The 18,731-nt window shown below is 38.5% G+C and overlaps 1 protein-coding gene across 3 annotated transcripts in view; it reads right to left on the bottom strand.

Annotated features, from left to right (window-relative positions):
- The window catches only part of gtf2ird1 (GTF2I repeat domain containing 1), a 34,666-nt gene extending 16,752 nt beyond the window's left edge, over positions 1-17,914 (bottom strand). The window contains exons 1-9 of one of the 3 annotated variants that reach the window (XM_044139954.1): positions 17,626-17,914; positions 9,449-9,578; positions 8,458-8,599; positions 6,703-6,879; positions 6,444-6,627; positions 3,704-4,005; positions 2,468-2,563; positions 1,396-1,479; positions 381-564 (exon numbers count right to left, since the gene is read on the bottom strand). In XM_044139954.1, the coding sequence (XP_043995889.1) occupies positions 381-564; positions 1,396-1,479; positions 2,468-2,563; positions 3,704-4,005; positions 6,444-6,627; positions 6,703-6,879; positions 8,458-8,599; positions 9,449-9,574 (1,295 nt within the window). In that variant the 5' untranslated portion in view covers positions 9,575-9,578; positions 17,626-17,914. Of the gene's footprint in view, positions 1-380; positions 565-1,395; positions 1,480-2,467; positions 2,564-3,703; positions 4,006-6,443; positions 6,628-6,702; positions 6,880-8,457; positions 8,600-9,448; positions 9,579-10,761; positions 15,843-17,033; positions 17,127-17,625 lie in introns of those variants that run through there. The other 2 variants (XM_044139956.1, XM_044139955.1) reach the window with 2 other exon arrangements.
- Between the last annotated feature and the right edge of the window lie 817 nt (positions 17,915-18,731).

Raw genomic sequence — 18,731 nt, 5'->3', positions numbered from 1 at the left:
GCATAAATCCACCGAGGGAGACAATGGGAATGTAACATAATAGTGAATTAATCACATTTTCAATCTTTGCTAATTATATTAACACAAATGAGCTGCCTGCAGGACGGGTAAAAAGATGCGTTATCTCAAACAAGGCATGGTGGCTCATTTAAATTAGCTTGAACAAATGGGAGGAAGAGCAGCCATTAGTGCAGCGTGCTGGAGAGTCGGAGAGTCGCTCGGGACAGAAAGGACTCAGCAGTCGGTTGCTGAAGGAAGCAGATGGCTGGGAGATTCATTTTTACTGAATGTAAATTTAAAATGACACATAAAGCGGCTGTGATCTGTGTGCGGTTCTGGGCCGCCGCCGCCATGGGGTCACAAATGGATGCGTTTCCCACCGTTTAATGATGAATCGTATTCCGTGGCGCTCGTCCAGGATGCGTTTGAGCTTGGGCACGCCGTATGTACACGGCCTCTTGAAGGGGATTTGATCTGGGATGCCGATGATCTCCACGGCTCCCGGGTCGCAGGCGATTTTGCGGTAGGGGACAGGCACCATGTGATCGAGACCAAGAGCCTCCGCTGAAGAAAGAACAAATAAAAAAAAATAAAAAAAAGGGTTTAGTGATTTAACTCTAATAAAATGTTTTCCTTAGGTCTGTAAATACACAGGCAACATCATCATTTTACAGGCAGTGGATACCAATGGGCTGCCTTCAACTGGACTTGGTGACTGGATTGAATCAACTAATTTTCAATTATTTTCAATTTCCAACATTTTAAAAAATCCAATTCTTAGATTTTCTTTTGTGAAATTTCTGCAGCTTTCGAGACGTTTAGGAGGAAAACATTGATGTTGTTGGCATTTGAAATGTTTACATTCCACAAATCATATTTAGCACTATGCTGAAGTTGGGTTTCAAATTAAAGGGCTATTCCACCGACATTTTCTCTCTGAATCAAAATATAAAGGAAACAAAGGTGGAAAAGGAAGGGGCAAAGGAAAGAAAAACTATGGAGGAAATGCTTAAAAGGAAAAAAGAAGACAGGTGTAGAGGATAGAAAAAAATACAAGACATGATCATAGAAGTCTGCCTCTTACACCTACAGGGAGAGAAAAAAACAGAACTCCGAAACCATAACGACCAAAAACATGTGGTCCATTTCAACCAATTTATGCAAACTGTGAAATTAGAACAGGACTATACTACACCAAATACATATTCTTTAGAGATTAGTTTGCAATCTGTAAAAACTGTTTTGAAAACCCTGATTTAGAATAAAATAAGCAATGTAATGGACATTACAGGGAAGGAACAGATGATCACATAAAGTGCTAACTTCCATACAAAACAGAAGTTGCACTGACTGGTTATAAAATAGCTGGGATATTAACGACCAACTGTTTCTCACCATATCGGCTGTTGAACAGGATCTGAACGCACTCTCTCAAAGTGTTGATGTCTTCAGTTTCCCGAATAAACGAGTCCCATTTTTCTGCAAGAGAAGAGAATCCTCTCAATATCCTGGTTATTTGATGGCTGCGGTAAACCAAACCTTCAGAAAGTCAAATAAATGTCAGAAAATAGTGTTTTTCCCTCTCACTTAATGCCAACTTGGTAAACCACAGCGATCTTTTTTTCTTTTTCCTTTTTTGTCTCCAAAGAGTTTTTGCGGTGCTACTGGCTCATATTTCTGCTAAAGCAGGCGGACAGGAAGGAGGGCGAGGAGAGGGGGGAAGACATGCGGCAAAGGTCGCCGGGACCAGGAGTCGAACCCACGACGTCCGTGTCGAGGACTAGGGCCTCCAAGCGTGGGGGGGTGCTAACCCCCTGCGCCACCACAGCACACCCCAAACCATCTTCTTAAATAATTACAGCAAACAGATTAGTAAGTGAACACAGATGTTGGTTTCCATGAACAATACATGAAACTGTCTGTAAATCCATTCAAATACGTAAGATTTATCTCTCTGTCATCACATTATTTATGATATAACCATATAAGGGCTGCACAGTGGTGCAGTTGGTAGAGTTGTTGCCTTGCAGCAAGAAGGTCCTGGGTTCGATTCCCGGCCCGGGGTCTTTCTGCATGGAGTTTGCATGTTCTCCCTGTGCATGGTGGGTTCTCTCCGGGTTCTCCGGCTTCCTCCCACAGTCCAAAAACATGACTGTCAGGTTAATTGGTCTCTCTAAATTCTCCCTAGGTGTGAGTGTGTGTGTGAATGGTTGAGTATCCTGTGTGTCTCTGTGTTGTCCTGCGACAGACTGGCCACCTGTCCAGTTTGACCCCGCCTCTCGCCTGGAACGTTAGCTGGAGATGAACCAGGACCCTCCTGACCCCATTAGGGGACAAGGGTGTTAGAAAATGGATGGATGGATAACTATATAATAATGCATGCCATAAAAATGCTCCTTCAGAAACATATGAGTAATGAATTTACTTTTATACAAAGTAATTGCTCTTAAATTAAATTTGGACCAACCTGATTTTTCGTGCACGATGGAGAAGAGCAGCCTCTTTGAGATGTGGATTCCAGGCGGACTCTGACCCTGCTCAGCAGGTAGCCTTGTTGGCTCATCTAAAAAGTACAAGGCAAATTAAGTACCTTTGGCTCAATTCATTTAAGGCTGTAATGTTAATTTAGTACCCACATATTCAGCATTCCAGCTCTCATTTTCTTAATTACCTTCATAATGACTGTAAAAGTGCACTACTCTAATAGAAAGAATTAAAGTTGTTTTATTGGCTGCTGAGCTGTCAAGCTGAGATTTAAAACATCTTTGGGCTTCGAGTCAAATCACTCCGACGGAAAAAGATCCAATGGCGAAGCTATCATTTAGGTTGTGGTTTGTTTAGAATAGGGGTCTGCAATGTTCAATATTTGTCATAAATCCAGCTAAATAAAACTTGTTTAGTGCCACTAATCTGACTTAATCTTTTGAAAACGAGACTACTTATGATTTTTCATAAATGTCTACAATATAATGCTTAAAGTACCATCATTTTATTTCTGTTTTTAGGAGTTAAAACAAAGAAAGATGCAAAATTTTCACAATAAAGTGGGTGGAAGATGATATAAAAATGCCATACTTTCCTCTAAAGCTTATAGAGGAAAATTATATGAATAAATTATAATTAGATTCTTCCGATTATAATTTATACCTGGTGTCTGTAGGCTGTGAGAGCTTGAAATTTAAGTTAAAATTCTTGTTTGGGCTACAATATTTCCAACCTAATGATGTCCTGTTTGTTTTACTTACTAAACTTAAAATTGTCTAGAACTACTTCTGTTGGGGTTGTTTTTACTTTTTATCTACAACAGTGTATTAAGGCCATTATAGATAAAAAAAAAGAGGAGTTAAGATCTGGCAAAAAAAAAAAACAATTTATTTTTCAATTTATTTTTGACTTTTCCTTGATTTTTTATTTTTAGTGGAAATGCAATCCCTTTTTTGTTTCTACAATGGCCCAAATACGCTGTTGTATTGTATTCATCTAATTATAATAGAACAGTAACAAATAGTTGTACTTGATTCCAATCAAAGTGGAGTTTTTGGGAATCTAATGCAAAAAAAAAAAAAATTACAACACATTTAGGCACATTTTACTGAAAAAATATTGGCTGATGCCAAAAAAAGTAAATACAGTCCCTATTTAGTTTCCATGGATACCAAAAAGGGACTGAGGGTCTTAAGAAGTTTTTAAAGGCCAGGCTAACCAGTGTTGCCACCGTCCTTCCCAGTGGAGCTCTTCTCTGTCCAGTTGGCCAGTCTGTCCTTGCCCAGGTTGAGGAGGGTTGCGGGTTTGAAGTCCAGCTTGCTGTCAGGGTGGGGTTTGGAGGACATGGGCATCCCGTACAGGAAGTTTGACAGAACCGAGTTATTGGCAGTGGCGGGACTCGGCGAGGTGACTGCCTTTGCCGCGCCGTGGCTGCTCGGCGTCACGACGGCGGCGGCGGCAGAGGGGTTGTTGCTCACTTCCATGCTCGGCTTGGCTTCTCTAGACAAATCCTCAGCTTGCCTTCAAAAAGTCAAAAAAACACAGTCGAAATGAAGGAAATTAGAACATTTTCAAGCTAACCTGTATTTAGTTGCCTGCACTTAGTTCTGTGCAGCAATGAAGCACATTGGCATGTATTTACTGATCAGATATTTTACTGAAACAGAAAATCTCTCATTTGTGGTGAGATGAACATGTGGAGGCTCTTATCTCAGCACAAATAGGTGAAAGGTCAACTCAACACACGAGACAGCTGATTGTAAATTTTGTCAACCTTCAATGTGGTTTAATGGCATTTTATCTGAAGGACCAACAAATTTGTCACGTTCCTTGAGTTTGTGTTAGTTTTTGTTGCCATGTTCATTTAATTTCTGCGTTTATTATTGTTGTTTATGTGTTCAATATTTTTAGGGTTCAGACATTTTTCCTCCAAGAACTTTTCAAGTTTAGTTTTCAGACTTTTCCAACACCAGATTTCAATTCGATGTATATTTATCATTATTTAGTACTGTCATTAATGTCTTACGACAGTATTTCACATAGCAGAGATAAAATAAACTAAAATATAACAAAGCATCCCTCACACACCTGATTGGTCTGAGAAAAAAACACTAATTTAACAAAAAAAAAAAAATCCCCCAATTTCAATAAGTAATGTGTAAAACAGACAACCTTTATTCAGTTACACAGATCAATAACTCATTGGGCCATTAAGAACCATAAATATGCATTACATTGAACAAACTGCTTTGTGTTAAGGCAAATGACCTTCCTGCTCAAATGAAATGCTTTAGCACAATCTAAGTAATCACTTGACCTTTTATCCATAATGTTTATTACACCTTTATTGCAAAACTGTGCAAATAAAATAAAAAGCTCTAAAAATGCTTTTATTGCATTTTCAACAGCTGTTTTCCTCACCTGGATCCAACGACATTCTGCACTCCGTCCCAGCTTAAAAGCTCACTGGTTTCATTTATTCCTAGCTGGAATCTTCCGTTTCCATGCTCCATGCCTGGACGTTTCTGTTTTTATCATCAAGCCTATGAAATGCCTCATTTGAGCGTCTGCCTGCGCGCTGCTCTGCCTCAACCACACACTGCTTTGTGTGTGGTGAATCTTTTGAAAACAAGATTCACCACACTTAAAAATTCCTTCTGGACAAAATGTTTGCATAAGAGTATTTCAAATTAAACTTGTGTTTTTCTCAAAAATCAATGATAAAGATTAAAACAACAAGAAAAATGAAAAAGTTACATTTTTTACTGGAATTTTTCAAACTTTAAAGCCCAGAGGTAAAATAAACGTGTAGCAGAACTCTGTTTAATTTCCATGTAAGCTGGCAGACTGGAAAAGCGATGAGGTCTGATGTTCAAGTCAAACTTTTAAAGGACATTCTTGGAAAGCAGCATTAAATATCTGTCCACATGTATATCAAGTTCAATTTAAAATGACTGAAACGATTAATTGGATTACTGAATCGATTACTGAAATAACCGTCAACTAATTTAGTAACTGATTAATTGATAGCTAGAGTACAGAGACTGAAAAGACCAATTACTAAAAGAACAACATACTCAGAGAAGTAACTAAGTCAAAACTGTTTAAAAGATATCTACATGTTGCATTCGTCTGCAGATATTTTTTACCTGGAACTTTTTAAATAGCATAGACTTGGCTTCACCTGGTTCAAATGATCTAAAAGGATTTCTTATTAAGCACCTTTTGCTATTTAATTATTAATAGGTTAATTTGAAAAAATAATCAATAGCTCAACTAACAGAATCTGCAGCTCAAACGTACATTAAAGAAAACCTGTTATTGTATTTTAGGCAGTAAAATGTTAGTGTCCTTCTTTAAAACAGAGCTGAATTATTTGTTTATTTGATTTTTTTAACACATTTTTAATGTTGTATAAAGTATGTAAAACATTATGACCTCATTGGGTCTACAACCAAATAAAAAGTTTGGTTTCTGTTTTTATGACACATCCTGGACCAGGGTTTGTAAAATCCTCAAGCTCAGTGCAACAGCTGTGATGCAGCTGATAATCCTTTAATTTCATGGGTGTGTTTTTCAAACTTGTGTCACCGTAATTGTTGTTTGACTCTTAAGGGACAATTTTTGTTCCCTAAAAGCATTCTTGTGGCGTGAAAAGAAATATATTACCACTTCTCTTCAAGCTGCATGTTTAAACACCAGTAAATATTACTAAATGTGTCCTGGAGACACTAAAAATGTAATATGAGTGGGAGTTTTTTTCTTCCAAACTGACTCTAAATCTTGTCCAGTCAGGATGAAAACCCTGCTGAAGCAGCAGTCTGCTCCCGGCAACACACAAGTATTAATTTCTGCAAACCATTAGAGGCTGGAATGAGTAATCTAATGTGAAACAGCTGCGTTACATGTGTGATAGAAGCTTTTAAACAGCAAGCCTCTGCTTCCCCACAAGGACTCACCTCTTCGCTGTGAAGTGAATGCGGTGGCTGTGCTCCAGGATCTTCATCAACGTCTTGGTGTCGTACTCCGAGGGCTTCTTCAGGATGACTCCCTCAGGCAAACCGTGGGCCACCACACAGCCGGGGTCCTTCTGGATCCACTCGTAAGGCACAGGGACCAGGCTGCTTTTACCCAGAGCCTCGCCTGCAAGTCACAAGACACGGTTCAGGCGGATAAAATCAAACCCCACCCTTCAAATAAAGCGCAGAACAGTCTTACTGTAGAGGACAGTGAAGACTTCCTCCACCATCTTCCTCAGAACGAAAACGTTGGACTGGGGGTCTGACGGCGCTCGCTGTTTCGCATGCTCGCCGTCTTTACTCAGCTTGATGGGATCACCTTCCTGGTCTTTGGTATGGGTGTTTATGGCAGTCAGACTCTGCAAACACGGCGCTCCTGAAGCCAGGATGAAAAGTGATATGCTGAAAACGGCTCACAAATACGCAACTGTAGTTCAATTAGGACTGGGCGATATGGCTTAAAGATAAATCCTTCTGGGTTTTTTTCCATTTCACTCACTTACTTTTCCAAAAAGAGAGATTTAAAATGACAGAAAATATTTCCAAGTTACTTTTATTTCAATCATCCCTTGTGAATTGTCTTGTTGCTGAATTACGAGAATATCATAATATTACAAGAAAAGATTAAATTTTAAGTTAAAATTATGTGAAAAAAGTTGTTTTAATGAGGAAAAAGACTTTATTATCAGGACGTAATGTGAGCAGCTCAGTTCATATGGTGCTTTCTTCAAAATAAGACATTCAGCTGCACAATCATTTCAAAGGCTGGCTGCTGATAATAGTTTGTTGCTGATGTGTTAAAAGATCAAGTATTTCCATCTTGTAAAGTTATACCAATGTATAACTTTATAAATGAGGAATGTTGAGCATCTTGTAAAGTTATACATTGGTATAACTTTACAAGATGCTCAATTCTTTATTTTTCTCAAAAACAATATCTGTAAAAAAAGAAAAAGCTACTACCGTACTTTATTCTCCTAATATTACCACTTTACTCTTGTGATATTATGACTTTATTCTCGTAAATAAATTAAAATCTTAGCCAAGCCCTAAAACTGTGTTGTATAGTTGACCTGAATTCAAAGTCTAAACAAATGGTAGCTGTGAAACATGCTTGTCAAACAAGATGGCCGCCCTACCATCAAGAAAATTTGGTATGAATCTTGCCGGATCATTGACCTTTCTTCTGAGGCCAGGTAGAGTTTATTTTCTGGTTGGTTCTCACCGTTCACTGTTGGAACAATAAATGATGTCCAAGAAAGTCAAGTCCTTTTTGGTTATTCTACCCACTGTGTTTCCATCAATGTGCTTTTTTTAAGCGCATTTTTAAGTATCACATTAGACAAGGTTCATGGAAATGGCAAAATTGTAAATAAAAAACCCAAAAACTTTAAACTGTCTGGATTGAAATGATTTTTGGGAAAGGTCAGGAGTTTATCCTTCAAACTGATTTTGTTTTATGACTGATCAGTTTAGGAACACAGTGTGAAATTAAATACCTTCCCACACTTTAAAGCCTAAAACAGGTTTATTTTTATCCTGCTTCACAACACAAAGGTGGAAAAGCAACCGCATAACAAATGAGGCATGTTGTAGTGATTTTTTTATTATTTTTTTTTTATTGAGGGAACTAAATTTAATCCAGATTGTTTTGGCAATTTTTGTAAGCCTCTCACACCTGATCCTTAACTACAAACCGTATAATGCATCAAATTGCAGATACCGTGCAGTTTTAAAGAGATCAAGAGAAAACATGATTCTGTTACGCTTCTGTTGATTTGATCACTTCACATTGAAGTAATCTGACACTGAGCTAAAACACAAACAGCTGCGGTTACATAAGCTTCTGGCTCAATCAGAATGTTAGAACCCAACGAAGACTCGCAACTGTGTATTGAATAGTAAACGGAATAAGTAAAGGTCTAATCAAGAGCGGGAAAGCGGTGAGGCTCACGGCAAAACTTATAGAAGTCCGTTTGGATTTCCCGCCTGGAGTTGAGGAACATTCGGCCCTTCTCCGTCCCCACGGCGATCACGCTGTCTTCGTGCACGGTGACGCACGCCACCTCTGCGTTGAGTTTAGACATCGCCATGCACTGCAACACGGCGAGAGACAGAAATACTCCAATTAGATGGTTGACACACTTTTCCCACAGTAAAATTCAAACACATTTCAAGCATTTTCAAACTTTCCCAGCATCACACTATGAAATGAGATATTATTTATTACTGTTATTAATAATGTCTGATGGTAGTATTCTACACTCTACAGCAGTCATCTAAAATATAACTAAATTTCATGTTTTGAACATACACACAGCCTATACATCTAACTGGTCTGGGAACAAAGCACTAACAAAATAAAATCCTAAAATTTCAATAACTTTGCTTAATGTGTGAAACATAATCCAACTTTGTTTCAGTTACACAGATCAATAAGTCACCGAGCCATTGGGAATAATAAATATTCATTAAATGGAAACAATCCAAATAAATAATGCTACAGGAATGTTCAACCACAACACATAAAGAAAGTTAGAATAAAATCTATCCAAAAAATTTATTGCCAAGTTTTCTGGTGTTTAGCAAATAGAAATAATTTAGGTAGTTCTAACTGACCTAAAACCAGAGAAGAGTGAAGGGAGAAAATGTCTCTTTTTTTTCTTTTTTTTTCTGAAAACTCAATTTAGGTTTTTAATCAAACATTAGATTGCACTTTATTACTAAATTGTGCAGTTTGAATATCAAGCACTTTCAAGGGCTTCATACAGAAATCAAGCACTTTCCAAACCTGGAAAACATAATTCAAGCATCTTCAAGGATTTCAAGCACCTCTAAAAACCCTGAATGAACCAAACTCTAAAGTAGCTTTCGAAATCCGTACCGGTTTTGGGTAGATCTCAGTTTGATAGTATCATGAAAACGGCAGCAGATGCAGAACGTACCACAGAGTCCAGGGCGGACACCAGGCTGGTCAGTATCTCCTGCCTGGCGGACAGCAGCTGGACCTGCGGCTCGCCACGGGAGCTCGCCCTCAGGCCGTCACACGCCAGCTTCCTCATCTGAGCCATACCTCTGCAAAAAACAAAGACAAACACGCATTTAAGGAGGCACATATCAAATAAAAACTAGACCTTCAAACACTTATGCATCTTCTACTTTTTCATATTCTTTTGTATGACAAACAAGTTTTAATCTATTTTACACAGAGTAATCTTCACTTACAAAGAAAAAGTGAAATACATGCTTTTCAAACTTTTTTTTTAATAAATAAAATCTGAAAAGTGAGATGTCTGAGCAGCATGATGCTGCCACCACCATGTTTCACTGTGGGAATGCTGTTCTGAGAAGAGCTGGGCGATATGGCTTAAAAATAAACTCTTAGATTTGTTCACCAAATCTAAGAGTTTTAAAACAGAGACAGTTTTAATGGTTTGTTGTTGTTTTTTTAACCATTCTTTTCTAAAAAAAAATTCATATAACAGAAAATATTTTCAAAAAGTGGCTTTTAAGTCCTTCTGCATTAGGGCCAGGCTATGAGAATTTTTATTTAATTATGACAATATGCTCATAATACTAGCACAACATAGATTAGGATTTTGCTGAAAAAAAAACACAAAATCATACCAAATATTTTTGGTCTAGTTTATAGTGCAAATGACTCAGTACACTTGAAATAAGATAAAACTAACTTAAAAGTAATTTTTCAGCAAAAATATAGGAGCTCAATAATTTCTTAATATTACTGAAAAAGTTTTTGTCTTATTTCAAGTGCACAGAGATATTTGCACTAAAACTAAACCAAAAATACTTGGTAAGATTTTGTGTTTTTGCAGTGTAGTCCTCATGTAATTACTATTTTATTTTTCTAATATTACAAATTAATTCTTCAAATATTATGACTTTCTTCTCATGAATAAAAAAAAATTATCTTAGCCTAATATCCCATCATAGGCTTGACCTGAATTTAAAGTTCAAGTGAATAGAAGCTGTAAAACACGTTTAAAAAGAGAAGAAGAAGAAAAAGAGAAGACCAAAAAAGAATTGACTTCCCAAAAATGTCATCTTCAAAGACAAACAAAAAGAATCATTTATAATCAGTAAAATCACTTTTTAGCTGAGAATAACATGCACAGTGTTTTGCATCTAGGCCAAAAAGTTTCATTTTGTTATTTTCTGACCAGAGCACCTCTTCCACATGTTTCTCCATCTTCTTTCTAATGCTCTCCTGTAAACCATGTTAGATCTATCCTCTCACATTTCATCTTTATGACTTCACCACATTGCTCTTGTCTTAGCTGATCCTCCGGGGAACAAAATGGTAAAAATAAAAAATAAAAAAGATCACGCTAATCCATCCATCCATCCGTTTGACAGACGCCTGTATCCCTTGAGTCATATTTCTGGAATATCTAAAAGGCAAATTCATCAAAAAGCTGCCGTTGTCAGTTAAAGATGATTAGAGCGCTCAGAGGTTGTCATATGATCCCCTTTACACCGGATTTTCTCTCCTTGACAGATGGTGCAGGAAGAGTATTGACTTAAGGTGGACAAGACGACTCTTAAGTTTCTATCAGAAGTTCAACTGCAGTTAATATGCAGCCGAAAGATCGTTTTATGAAAAACATCCCAGTTGAATCACGCACGAAGGGGCAAACAGTCATGGAAACAAAAAGAAAAGAGAAGATAAAAAATGCTCTGCGCTGAAACCCGTCTCCGTGGAAACTAATCTCAGGGCATTTGAACAATGCAGCTCTGGCCTTTAATCTCTCCAGACACTGGGAGCCATTATCCTAGCCTCTGGCAAACCCAAACCACTGACTCAATAGAGGCGAGGACAGAGCGGCAGAGGAGGGTGGGCGTGGTGGGATTCAGCTGCACACCAGTCTGAGCGTGCCAAGTCCATCTAAATCTGCCTCCCTCAGGCCACACAGCAAACATTAGACCCCCTCCCTCCCTTCCAAAATTATTATGGCCTCAAAATAGATGGCCTGCTTTCCTCTCATATTTAGAAAGGCGGAAGGCTAGGAGGAGGACGGTGGAGATAAGCAAGCAGAGGCTTTGGATAATCAGTCTGGGAGGACGGTCATGTTTCTAAGGAACCCAGATGAAGGTTTTCGGTGGAGTCTTTGATCTCCGCTGCTCTGTTGGTGGTCGCCATGCAAATATTAGTCACTAATACTTCATCCAAAGAAAAAGTTTAGTAGTTATTATCTCAACCAAAAGCGTCTCAATCGCTCCTGATGCAGAGTTTCCCCACAGCATACAAGCCTGGCAGGCCAGCAGGCTTTACTTGGACCCCAACCAGGCCAAGCACTGTTCGTTTTAAAGAGTTTCTTTATAAAACAGTAACAGTAGCTGTCTTTCCATTGCAAACGTGCAAAAATCTTTGCTGCTATTCTGATGTCAAGAAAAAACAATTTTGCAATAGTAGTGTTTCTAATAAATAAGAAATGAAGTTGAAATTAGGCTTTAATAAGTTTGTTCACAATATAAGTGATTAAAAACCATGGCAGCGACAGATGTAAACAGAGATCATCCTGATAATTGAGCCGTGGCGCTAGCACTCATCTATCAGCCATCAGAGGAGACATCTGCGTCTTATTCAGGCGTTGGAGCAACAAGTCCTTCAGACCTGGGAGTGGCTAAGTTTTGGATATTTGTAGTCGGCAACTTTATGGAAGAGCTTTGGATTCAACACGTTGAAACGACAACTTTTTATGAGCTGTGCGATGATGTGGGAGCTCTGGTGGAGCCAGCAGCAGATTGTCCCAAAAAGCACAAGACAAACCATCATCCTACTACCCCTTTCTGTCGTCTTTTTTGTCGTTTTCACTAGTAGTAACATCTGGCTGTCGATTATGTGACTCACAATGCGAAAAAAAAGTTTCCATTGCAGTTTTGCGACTACTTTGATACAGCTGAAAAACGACCTCACCCTAGTGCAAAGACCTTCTATTGAAAAACAGGAGGATTCTTTTAACTGCCATTTTTCAATTATGAAAGCGAGCAAATTTGTTTTCATAATTTCAATTTGGGCAATTCTATGGTTAATCGAAAAGCAGCTTTTGATAGCAAAATTACAGGTGAAGCATTGAACTGAGCTCAAGGTCAAGGGACGTGCACTAATCACGACGTCTTCGCACGCTTTTGCAGCACCTGGTTGTGCACTTCTGAACTTCTGTAATATGCTGGAGATCGGATACAACACCACACACTCAAAACGGTCTGTTGGGAGGTGTTCTTGTGGAGCAGACGTTTTCAGTGCGTACTGCCCCAACGTACGCGTATACAAGCCTCACTGCTTGCTTGACTCGCTCAACTCAAACCTCTAGAAGTGCAACTATAAAAGATTTGTCTCGATTTTAGAGGTCCACACTGAGCGTGCAGTGAGACTGATGTGAGAGCATACATGTTTCCATTTTTTAACACAAAAACATGGTGGACTCTCGTTCCAACCACTGGGTTTAGTAAGTTTTCTGGGGGAAACTCTACTGATGTCATTCTCATTTCAGCCAGCTGTATTCAGGATCTCATTCTTTCAGTCACAGTCCATATCTCAGGACTACAAGTGGGGGTCAGAAGGTAAACAGAACAGTAAATCGAAAGCGTGGCTCAGTTGGTTTAGCTCTTTCTTCACTATGTCAGATTAGAGTAAGGCCCATATTACTGCAGCCAGAGTCAATCCATCTCCCACTTGATCTTACTGTGTTGACACTTTTATACACCAAAACTGCTTGGACTTTACATGCTACATCCAAATGTCCGTAAAATGTCTGAATAGTAAAATTTACCACCACTAATTATATAAAATATTGACTGTATGTTGTTCGTCCAGCATGTCAAAAGATATGCATCTGTACAGAATTTGTTTTAGACATGGATTAACAACGATGTGAAATCTGAATCTGTCTACAAAAAGTTAGGGTGTTTTCACACAGCACTATCCAACGAACCAAACACTTGGCATTGGTTGGTTCAATGCCTCACCTGTGGATGGGCCTGCACCAAGAACCACTGAAGGAAACAATGAGAAAACTTCTGAAGAAGACACTGAGTACAACTTCCTTCCTTGCAAAATGTAAACAAAAATGGAGAGGTGTCAGATTTCTGTTTTATCTTTGGCAAAAAACGATGAGCCATTTCTTCCGCTAAAGCTGGACACGTGCGTTTGTATTGGTTGTATTTACCCAGAATGCCCTGCTCTCTAATCTACTTCATGCTATCTGCGGTGTTGTTGGCGTTCCCAAATCAAACAGAGACTGAGGTTTGTTAGTGGACCAGGGTTCTCTTTTTTTGGTACGATTACACATTCACACCTCCCCAAACAAACTGGGCTTTCTAGAAAAACTAGAGTTCGATTAAAGCGACTAGTGGCTGGTGTGAATGCGCCCTAAAGACTTTCCCAGAATTGATCACAAACAATGGAGAGACGTAGAGTGAAGAAAACCATAAATCAACATCTCAATCCTTTAAGAGGAAGGTTTTAGTTGTGCTGCTTCTGGTTCTGCCCACATTTCACAGAAGGTTTTAGTATATTTACATTCCACACAATCCCATCCATTGAATCTGACATAAACACAGTTACTCTGAAGCTGTGTTCAGCTAAGCTAAATTGGTCCGGTGAGAATACACTGCGCATGCTGAGGTAAATCTGTCATCATCTCCAAATCAAGTGCAGCTTGAATGGGGCGACACAATCCTGAGAGACATTCAGGAAGAAAACATCTGAAAATGGGTCAAATTGTTGCATTTCTTTTACAAAGTAAGGAAACAAAAGCAGAACAATATTTTAATTTACTTCTACTACCTTTTAGACAGGGAGTGGTTGGACAGTTAAAATTTTGCTTTTCATAACAAACAGCATAATCCCTATGTTTGTGCTCTAAGTCTGGCATCCACCTTTTGTCTTGTGTCATATTATGTTTAATCTCTGCAAATCCAAAGCAGGACAACCTAGAAAAAGAAGTTTTTGTCACATGAACAGACGACCTTCAAAACTGATTTATCGTCTAACACAAGATGGTGCAAAAAGGCGTCTTAAAAATAGAAAGTTGAAAGTGAAAATGCTGCTTAAAAACTAAGTATCCATTTAAAGAAACACTACGTTTTCAAAATGATGACGATCATCTGAAAATGCAGGCAGCAAAGAGCAGCCTGTCATCAAGATGACTATAGGTGAGTGGTCAGATCCATTTGGTTGCTTTTTAGCAGATGTGCTCTTTCAAACACAGTTGATAATAGCTTCCTTTTTACGCTATATATACCCAATAAACCTCAACATTTGTCAAACACTTTTGCAAGGCCCTGTGTTTGAAGTTTGAATGTGGCTAACACAGTAGATGGTTCTTTGGCTGCATTTTGCAGGGATACAGCCTAATGGCACAATGGAGAAACTGTCACCTTGTAACGGGACAGTATTAACCTCGAAATAGAGAAAAAACCAAGAGCATAATGTGCTGTGGTCTGTACGGTAAAAAGATCTCTCTTGGTTCTCAGAAAGTGACTGCTAATAATCTGCACATCCTGAGAGTGTGACCTCCACTCCACAGGGGGCAGCTGCTGGCAGGACAGGTAATCTATCACAGAGTTAGTCCTATCTGGTGGATCCATCACTATCAAAGATATAAGAGAACCACATGCTTGACCTTGAGATAGCTCTGCTGCGTTTTCAGACCAAGTCACATTTCCATTCCTGGTTAGCATTGTTGGTGCTAGCCAGAATTGTTAACCATTGTTAGCTTGCACCTACTGAAATCCTGACTTGATCCATGTGTGGGCTGTCTCTGGGTAATCCCACAGTTCAGATACAGGACTTGTCTTTCTAAGGGTGCATTCCCTCCAGCCCTCTTTAGTCCGCTTTAATTGAACTCTAGTTCATTTGCCTAGAAAGTCTGGTTAAGTGTGAATGCGTAAGGGAACTCTGATGTCGACCAAAACAGTGAATTCTTGTCCATCCTCTTTGTCCAACTTTGAAGTAGGTACCAACGGCCACATCATTATCAAATGTAGGACTATAGTAACATGCATGAGGTCAATAAATTCAATTGGATTGCTTCATTTGTGTAAGAAGGGTCGGATTTTAGTCATGTTCAAAAGCCTCAATAAGGCAAACTGAAACAATAACTACACATTTTTTGAGTAACAGCAGTTGTTCCACTTCAACAGCAAAAGGACTCCATGCAAGTGAATCACTAGAGCTTATTTGACAGGAGCAGCAGGAAGTCAAGAAAATAAATTGTGATCTGAGTAATATGCAGCCAGCAGCAAGACATATGACTGTCAACTACCCAGCATGGTCTCTGGAGGAGTTGTGGGCTGGAAAAATGATGGACAAAAATGTCTTGGGAAAAAAAAAAAAAAAACATAACCACAGAACTTTAGAAAAGGATTCAGTAAATAACACTGAACTTTTTTTTACTTGATTTCTCACAGTTAAAGCGAGAAAATGCTGTAACTGTTTTCCTGTAACAGGTGACAGTTTCTCCATTGTTACAACCTTGACATGCGCAAACTACATATGGACAACTGAAAAGAAAACATAATGAAGTGTTAAAGCTTCCTAACAAAGTTCCTAGGTGTAAAAAAGTAAGGAGATCAACTATAAATGTTTCCATTCCAAATATGTTTTGGGATACTGGACCAATTTCCTGCCTAAAAGTTAGTTTTCACTAGTTCACACAGATACTAGGAATGCACAACATATTTTCATTAACATATTAGTATCTGTAAAAACAAATGTTAGTATCTTTAATTTATTTTCATTTTGCAATGAACGCTTAACAAGGGAACTGGAAGATGTTTGAAATATCCAAAATACGATAACCAAAAACAATATAAAACAGAAATAAAAACCAAGCAAAAGCAAAATTATAAATAAAATGCATATCTCCGTAAACAAAATTTCCCTTCAAATATAAATCAATAGAATGGAAGTTATCAAGCTTTTATGTAATGTGATTAATGGATTATTGTGACAAGCCCCTGATATTATTGTGACTCAGATCGCAAAAATGTGAGTCTGGAATATTATGTCACTTTACAATGGAAAAACATGCAGGACCTTTTTTGTTCACGAATGTTTTAAACTGAAAATGTGAACCTGGAAAAGTGAAATGCAAAAACAAATGTATGAATTTTGTTTATAGATGTTTACGGTCGCTTTAGCGCTACCTGCACCCTGCTCACACTGCAAGTCAAGATGTCAACTGGAAATGACATATTCTATGGAAACTTCTGTTTGACCTCATCTGTCAGCATGTGCATCACCAAAGCAAACAAGACGGGGTTTAGAGTGGATCCATGATCCAGCCCCACCTCCTCCTTGAACACCTACAGGACACCTCACTGCTGCCTTACTGCTCTATATGCTGCAACACTAATATACTTATCTGACTCTCTAGACCTCCTCATACAGTACCACGTCTTCTCTCTGTCGTTTGCAGGTGTTCTTAGGTTATATTTAAATAAGTCAATATATAAAGATGAGTTTAGCCGAAGTAAAGCAGAAAAAAGTCTGAAATTTCAAACCCTGTCAGAAGTCTGTCTTGAGCTGGAAAACAATACACTCAAGTTTTAAGTTTTTAGGACTTTTTAAACAAGCTGTAACCGATGACAGCTCTATATTACATAGTAAGGTGTTGCTAACGGTGCAACACCGTCATTATTAAGGTGTTAGTAACACTTCAACCGCGTCGCTTTCGGTTTAAAATGCGCAACCTCCCGTCCAGCCAGCTGGCTTTGTTGTTAGCTGGGTAACCTTCGTGTCAGCGATAGCCAGAATAATTCACAGGCAGACAGAGGCTGTTTGCGCGTTTTAAAAATAGAGTCTAGCAATTTACTCAAAAAGAAATATTGGAAAACTCATTATAAAGTCTTCAAACTTAGTCTCAGTGACCGTTTTGGGTCGTTTAACGGTCAAAAACAGACGCTAAGCTAACTAACCAGCTAGCTCCAAGTCGTTAGCTTGCTTGCTAACGCTAGCCTTTCATCTCCTCCCCCAGTCCAGAAATTAGGTTATAATCCGTACATTTTCACCGCGCTGTCACTACAAAAACCACGCTACATTAAATTAATCAATCAAGACGTTTAGAATTATTAAAAGATAGTAGTAAAATCCCACCTTAATTAGTGATTAAATAGCCTTGTTGCTGCTGTCAATCCCGGTTTATTCCCCCGTTTTAATCCATCAGAAACAGCCGCAATTCCCATCCAACAATGTCCGCTAAAACACCGTAATCCGCATCACTCTCCAGACAACGGCTTCGACTCCTGCAGCCGAGTGATTTTCTGTCTTATTTTCTGAGTTTGTTTCTTGTTTATGCCCCTTAACAGAGCAGGGTGTCCCTTTCCCCTTTTTCTTTGTTCTGTAATCCAGTAAAATTGAAACTCATTCGTCTCCTGCTAATCCCAGCCCAGCTCAACAGCAGCATCCATTGGCTGCGATTTACATACAGGATTAACGGGTCAACCTCTGGACACAAGCAAGGGAGCATAGGGAACAAATATCCACTCATGCTAAGATGTATTTATTTTAAAATCATGTCACCCAGTTCATAAACTCTGTTCTGCTTTAGGAAATCCCTGATTCGACAGGGGCGGCCCCTGCTCGGGGCCCCAAAAGATAACTCACAATGTGGATTTTCATTTGGGCTACAATTTCAGGTGTTTTTTTTTATTTTTTTTATTTGCAACAAAAGTTAAATCTTAAAATATTCTAATTCTTGACAGGCTTTTAGTCAGAATTATCTTGGACTTGTTTCTGGAGGTTTTCATAATTACATTTTCTGATCTAATTAATGATAACAACAACAAAAGAATATTTATTTGTTTATTTATTTATAGAAAAATATTCAATTAAGAATTATTTCTATAGGGAAAAAAGACAAGTAAGCAGACACTTAGAGTTGATTTCTTTTTTAAAAACCTGGATTTTTCATTTCTTCTCTAATCCTTCCATCAGGAATTTATGGTTAGGTTTCTATTATATGTTCGCTACTATAAAATAACATATATAACACTTTTAAAAGGAATTCTTTTGATTCATTGTTCTTTTAAACAGACCAAAAGGCACATTTTCGTCTTTGTTTACTCACAGGTCCATGCTGCACTTTGCTTCCCTCCATAGAGCTCCTATTTTCTGCTCTCTACCTGCTACTATTGCAGTTTACAGTAGCAGCACATTTCCTTGTAATTGAGAAACGTGAGCCGCACTTTTAATATAAAGAT

The sequence above is a fragment of the Gambusia affinis genome, linkage group LG15, assembly GCF_019740435.1.
Source record: "Gambusia affinis linkage group LG15, SWU_Gaff_1.0, whole genome shotgun sequence".
Taxonomy (NCBI): domain Eukaryota; kingdom Metazoa; phylum Chordata; class Actinopteri; order Cyprinodontiformes; family Poeciliidae; genus Gambusia; species Gambusia affinis.
Note: the sequence above shows the minus strand (reverse complement) of the source record. Positions and strands in the feature narration are given on the sequence as shown.